This window comes from Octodon degus, unplaced genomic scaffold (assembly GCF_000260255.1).
Source record: "Octodon degus isolate 3935 unplaced genomic scaffold, OctDeg1.0 scaffold00107, whole genome shotgun sequence".
In the NCBI taxonomy this organism is placed as follows: Eukaryota; Metazoa; Chordata; class Mammalia; order Rodentia; family Octodontidae; genus Octodon; species Octodon degus.
In genome coordinates this window covers 1,182,815-1,189,635 of record NW_004524683.1, presented here as the reverse complement: position 1 = coordinate 1,189,635, position 6,821 = coordinate 1,182,815, and the positions used below count along the sequence as shown (strand labels likewise).

The 6,821-nt window shown below is 43.0% G+C and overlaps 1 protein-coding gene across 2 annotated transcripts in view; it reads left to right on the top strand.

Annotated features, from left to right (window-relative positions):
* The first annotated feature begins 1,064 nt into the window (after positions 1-1,064).
* Positions 1,065-6,821, top strand: part of Zyg11b (zyg-11 family member B, cell cycle regulator) — a 102,204-nt gene continuing 96,447 nt past the window's right edge. The window contains exon 1 of one of the 2 annotated variants that reach the window (XM_004639109.2): positions 1,065-1,270. In XM_004639109.2, coding sequence (XP_004639166.1) covers positions 1,241-1,270 — 30 coding nt within the window. In that variant the 5' untranslated portion in view covers positions 1,065-1,240. Of the gene's footprint in view, positions 1,271-1,376; positions 1,933-6,821 lie in introns of those variants that run through there. The other variant, XM_023724233.1, reaches the window with a different exon arrangement.

Genomic DNA, 6,821 nt, shown 5'->3' with positions numbered 1-6,821 from the left:
GCCAGCTCAGCCCACCAGGGGGCGGGGCTGGCTGGCATGTAGTGCTGGGGGATTGAACCACTGTCCCTGTGCTTTGCTTAGCTTAGCTTGTTCTAAGTAGATGCTTTAGACCACTGAGCCATCTCACCAGCCCTTTCTTTAACCTTTAAATCTTTGATTTATTTGAAATTTATCTTGCTGAATAGCATGAGACCTAGTTCTAAATTAAAGTTTCTTTAGGTGGCTATCCAGCTATTTTAACATCAAATAGCTTAGGTGGCTATCCAGCTATTCTAAATACAAAATATCAGCAATATTTTTCTTGCTGATGTGTATTCTACTTTTATCATACTGAATTTCATATATGTTTAGATATATTTTTGGACTTTCTATCCTGTACAGATCAATGGGACTGTCTTTCCTCTTGATGATAGAACCTCAGAAGGAGGGACAGTGAAAAGGTAGTGGAATCAGAGGGTTGGGGGGCTTGATGGAGTTGAGTATTTGGAGTTGGCATATTGTAAGGAGTGAGCTTGAAAGGAAGAAGAATGAGGTGGAAGTTAGATGATTAAAACGGAGATTAGAGGGCGCAGGGATGTGGCTTAGTGGTGCAGCGTGCATAGCACCTGAGAGGCCAGGGGAGGAGAGAACAGGGACGGGGAGGGGAAGGGAGGGAGAGAAATTACAATTATTTGTAGTAGAAGCATGAGCATGTGAATGAGAGGCTGAAGCGGGATGGCCTCTAGAGAGGAACCCGACAGACCAGAGCATTGGAAAAATCACCTAAGAACCTTGAAATTGTGAAACATGATGACAGTAGTCATGAGTTACAGTCATAAGCGAAAGTGTGAAAGAACGGTGGTAAGTGACAGAAAGACACGAAAACAACCGCAGCAAGTGCCTTAGTCCTCTAGTCTTAACCCAAGACTTACAGCTCTTTTCTTTGAGAGGCCAGGCAAATTGGAAGCGGCCCTGCCCCTTTAAGGGCCTAGGTGGGCGGGACGGGGGCGGGGCCGCGGCGGAGTCTGCGCGGTGGACAGGGGCGGGGCCCATCGCGGGTGGGCGGGGTCTCGTAGGGGGTGGAGTCTGTGTGCGGCTCTGGCTGCAGCTGCGGCTGCCCTTCCAGCTTTGGAGCCAAGGAGGCTGAGGCCTGGGCCGAGCCCAGAGCTGTCCCTTGCCGGAGCCCCTGGAGCCCTCGCGCTGGCTCAGCCCGGGGGCGGGCTTGGGGCTGGCCCGCCGCCACACCCCGGACAGAAGCTGCATGCCCGAGGACCAGGCCGGCGCAGCCATGGTGAGGGAGCCGGGCCTGCCCGGCCGCCTCGCCCGCGGCGCCCCTCCCTCGGCCCGGGGTCCCCGGCGACCGCCCGCGCCTCGGCCAGCCGGCACCGCGCCCACGCATCCAGCCCCTCGCGCCCCGCGCTCCCCGTCCACCTGCCGGGGAGAGCCCCTTCGGTGACACCCCACCCTCGGTGACAGCTTCCTTCGCGGCCCCTTTGCATCCCCCTCTTTGGCCTTTCACCCTCCCTCTCTTCTCGACCATTTTGCTTATTCGCTTTTCTGTGGTCTTGACTCCATCCCCCTTCTCTATTTTCCGCTCTTGCACTTTGCTCTCCTCGTTCCCTCTTCACCATTTTACCCTCTGCCCCCTCCTCCCTCCGATCTTTGCCTTCCGCGCCGCTCTCCCTGATCGGATGTCCTCGCTCACACACAGCTGTCCTCATTTCCTTCCATGGCTTCAGGGGTCTGAGCAGGAACAATTTGAAGGCTGTTGCTTCCCAGAAGCTGGGAGAGTGGGGGCATAGGGATTCATGGGCTCCATTTCTTTCTTTCTGCCTTTTTTTGGGGGTGGTGGTGGTGGTGGTGGGGCTACAACGGGGGGATTGGGAGTATGGAAGAGAGCGTGGAAGCTTCATTGCAAGACCTGAATGATGGTGGGTTGTACAGAGTGCTGAGGTGAGGACTCTAAAGCCAGATTGTGACCTTTTTTCACATAAATAACTAAAAAAAGATTTTTTTAAAAAAAATTTATTTTAAGTGGCTTTTAATGTGAGGATCCAATTTGGGAAGTTTAAAGATATTATGTACAAGCTTAACTGTTAATACTTAGAAAAAATGATTTGTTTTTGTTTGGAGGCAGAGACCAAGGGCATTTCAGGACTGAAAAATCAGCTTGGCAGGCAGAGTGTCAGTCTTTTTATTACCTCCTAAAGGGTTCATTTGTTTTGCCCTTTCTTAGGGGGAATCTTTTATTTGCAGATTGTCTTCATGTTTCAAAAATAAATTGAGACTTAAGTTGGGATATAAGTAGTTTGCTGTACATTCATTGAAAAATTTATTATGCACAGCAGGCTATTTTTATTTTTATCCTGAGAGCAATATGACATTCTAGTCAAAACTAAATCCTGGTACTCATATTCTTCTAGTTTAGTCAGTTTGGGTTTTCCTTACATCTGATTTTTAGCAAAGTGTCTCTTAACTGCCAACTCATTTAATCTGTAAACTTTCCCTGACTGAGTGACTCTTGCTTATAGGTGGTCCTTTTCCTGTATCTGTCTCCTTCACAGTGCAACACAGACACTGCATTAAATTGTTTCTCTCCTAGAAGAAACAAGTTCTAGCAGCAACTGTGTTGCTTATTCTATTATTCCCCATGCCCAGGTCAAGTAGGTACTTGACCAATTGACTCTATGATTTCATTTTCCCACAGACAAGGACAATCTCAAGCAGAAATTTGAGGTAATTAGACTATACATAGTGAGTTTTGAGGATTTTTTTTTCTGAGAAAGAAATTTAGATGCGGTAGTATTCTTTTTAGAATAAAGAGCCATCCTACCTAAATCAACAAATTGCTAGACTTCTGGGAAGTTGCTTTTCCTGAGATTTTTAGCCTTACTGTGAATGAATGTATTAGTACAGAGGGAAGAGTTATAAATTTGTTTGGGTATTTAGGATCCAAAAGTGTCACTTGAGCTGACCTTGAAAGATGAGTAGATTCATGCAGATCATTTTGGGAAAGTGAAGAAAGCTTCACTGAAGGTATAAATAGAAAATAGAAAGAAATCAAGATTTATGAGAGCAGGATTATATTTATGTAGTATGGAACAATGCAGGAATAAAGTTGTATAGTAGGGAATAAGACTGGGAAGATAGTACCTTAATCTGTTCTGGCTGCTGTAATAAAATACTGTACCCCAGCTAACTTATAAATCACAGAGGGCCAGGGATATAGCTCAGTAGCCTAGTGCCTGCCTGACAAGCACAAGTTTGATTCCTGGTACCATAAATAAATAAATAAATAAACCACAGACATTTATTTCTGAGAATTCTGGAGATTTGGAAGTCTAAAATCAAGACACTGGCAGATTGTCTAGTGAAGGCTGTGTTTCTAATTCAGAGTTGGCATCTTCTTTGTGTGTTCTCATACAGTAGAAGGACCAAGGCAACTTCAGAGCTTCTTTTATAAGGGCACTGATTCTGTACATGAGGGTTCTGCTGTCCTCTCTCCTCACACTGTCACCTTGAGGGTTAGAATTTCCACCTGAATTTGAGAGATGTAGGAAGATCATAGGTATGTTAGGCATTATATTATTATGTTTAAACTTTTGCATACAACTAGCTTGATTTTCCTCATTTACTAAAACATCTACACACAGAGTGCATGTGCAGGAGAGTGAAGAGAAAGCAAAATACTAGCTTATTGTGAGCTGGAAATAACTCATAGGAGCTACTTTTTGTTTTCTTTGTGCAGTAGATTTAGTAGGCACTCGGTAAATAGAGTTGCACAAGTGTTTATTATAAACCTTGTATTTTATATTTTTCAAATGTTTATTATGGCAAGTACAGTGGCATATATGGTAAAATACATATCAATTGTAATTTTGTATTTCTTGTGATTATTTGACTTGTCTGCATCAATAGAGTGTAAAGATAATTGACACGGAGGTGATTCTTGACCAGCTGCTAAGGGCCAGAGTATGTTGTAGCACTGTGGTTACAGTGGTTAAAAAAAGACATGATGAGAGGAGGATGTGGGGATAGACAAAGAAGAAATCTATAAATATATAATGAAAAATAGTTATACTTACTAAGAAAAAAATAAACCAAGGTCAGATATAAAGTGTGTTATATGTGTGGCAATTATTTTAGATAGACTGGCTTAGCAGCTACATTAGTATTTATTCAACATGATGAGAATATACTGTTTATAATGCTTTATATATTTTGTCTGATTTAATTCTTGTGGCAACCTAGCTGGTAGATACTAGCTGGGTGAAGGTAAAAACCATGTTTGGCTCATTGTTATATCTTCAGCACCTACCTTGTAGCTTATGCATAAGTGCACAGTAATTATTTGCTGAATGGATGAATAACTTTGGGGATGACTAGAAATTCAGGGAGGCTTTGCAGAGAAGGGGTTTTATTATGTGGAATTCTTATTTCTAGTACTGGAGATTCAACCCATAGCTTTCTTTCTTTCTTTTTTTTTTTTTAAAGAATTATTTATTTATTCATTCATTCATTCATTTTGTGTGTGTGGCCAGCTCAGCCCACCAGGGGGCGGGGCTGGCTGGCATGTGGTACTGAGGGATTGAACCGTGGTCCCTGGGGGATTGAACCGCGGGCCCTGGGGGATTGAACCGCGGGCCCTGGGGGATTGAACCGCGGGCCCTGGGGGATTGAACCGCGGGCCCTGTGCTTTGCTTAGCTTAGTTTAGCTTAGCTTAGTTTAGCTTAGCTTAGCTTAGCTTAGCTTAGCTTAGCTTGTTCTAAGTAGGTGCTTTAGACCACTGAGCCATCTCACCAGCCCCCAACCCATAGCTTTCATGCTGAAGTACATCCCCAGCCTTTTTATTTTTTGAGATAGGATCTTGCTAAATTGTTAAATTCCCTGGGCAGGGCGAGTTCTTAGAGGCACCATATATTCTAAGCATCAAGCATCGTGTCTTCTATGAAATATGTGGCTCAAGATGGAGGATATAGTAGGAGATGAGATTATGGACTCTAGGATCAGATTATAGAGGAGCTTGAATCATAAACTAAGGAGATTAGCTTTACTGTAAAGACCCTGAGGCTGGATGTGGTGGTGTGTGCCTGTGATCCCAACTCTGAAGAGGCTGAGGCAAGAGAATTACTGCAAGTTCAAGACCAGCCTGGGCTACATACTGAGACCGTATCTCAGAAAACAAACAAACAAACAAACAAACAAACAAAAACAAAAGATCCTGATACTTTGAAAGAGAGGTGTGTGTGTGTGTGTGTGTGTGTGTGTGTGTGTCATAATCTAGAGGAGATTTTGAGGTTGATCATTCTAAATGCATTATGAAACATGATTTGGGATGGGGAGAGTTTTGTTGGTCTGGGTGTGAACTTTCACTTCACCTTGTGTTGGCAGTAATTTGAATTGGAGAAAGGAGTATGGAGAAATAAAATGCAAAAATCTAGTACACTGCTTTTTGGCTAACTGAGTTTTCCATAGCATATCACTGAAAGCTGTGGAAGAGCAAAATCACTGTTGTCGCAAGTTTTCTTACAGACCCTCTATTTTCATATGTGGTACCTGTGAGGTTTACTAAATTCCTAGAATATTAAAACAGTATAAATCTACCACATCAAAGTCCTTTGTTTATAAACAGTAGATCTCCCAGAGGCCATCTATTAGGGAATCAGCACTTGCTAACTTTATTTATTATTATTATTACTTTGTGGTTGCTAATATCATCTTCATTGTCCTATAATGGCTGAATATACAGAGATTATATCAAGGATTAGTCAAACATATGAAAAATACCCTGACACACAGATACATCTTTTTCATATTTATACATATAGAAAACTGGAGGCCAAACAAAGAAGATTGTCTTATTTTAGCAGTGCTGTCTTCCATAGTGCGTGGTGGTGCATGGCTGTAAGCCCAGCATTTGGAAGGCTGAGAAGAGGATCCCTGCAAGTTTGAGGCCCACCTGAACTACATAGTGAGCTCCAGTTTCGGACAATCAAACCAAACCGAAACAAACCAAAAACCAGTGCTCTCTTGTGAGGATTGCGTTTTGGCAACTACTGAGTACATAGTATCTACATAAGATTTCATAGTATAGAGAAAATAGAGGCAGGAATTTCATCCATGAGAACGTATATCTCTTGTTATAAGACAGAACATGCCCAGATACAGCAACAAGAAATGATTCCTGGGGCCAGGGAGATGGTTCAGTAGGATAAGTGCTTGACTGGCAAACGCAAGGATCTGAGTTCAATCCCTGGTTCCACCAAAAAAAAAAAAAGAAATGATTCCCAAGTGACAGTAGTCTCTGCTAGTGCTTTTCATCAGGCTATCAATTACTTTTTTATGATAGTGACATTTTGAGCTAAGAAGATGGAAGATAATATTGCTATTAGTAATTGTGTGTGTGTGTGTGTGTGTGTGTGTGTGTGTGTGTGTGTGTGTGTATGGTATTAGGGATTGAAACCAGGACTTTGTACATGCTAGGTGGTGAGTACTCTATTACTAAGCTACATCTTCATATCTTCTTATTTTTAAATTCTGTGATAGGATCTTACTAAGTTTCCCAGGCTATCCTAAAATGTGTGATCCACCTGCCTGAGCCCCCTGAGTACCTGAGATTACAGATTTGTACTGCTGTGCCTGGCTTCTGTAAATGTGTTCTTGAAAATGGCACTGGGGAGGCCTGGCCCTAGCTCAGTTCTTTAAGAGGCTGCTCCACAAAGAGGTCAGCCTCAGGTTGCTTTAGTTCATCCCCACCACACGCCAGCCAACCAAAAAGTGCCCTGAAGGCATTCAAGGAGCAAAAAAAAAAAAAAGAAAGAAAATGGCACTGGCTGGGGAT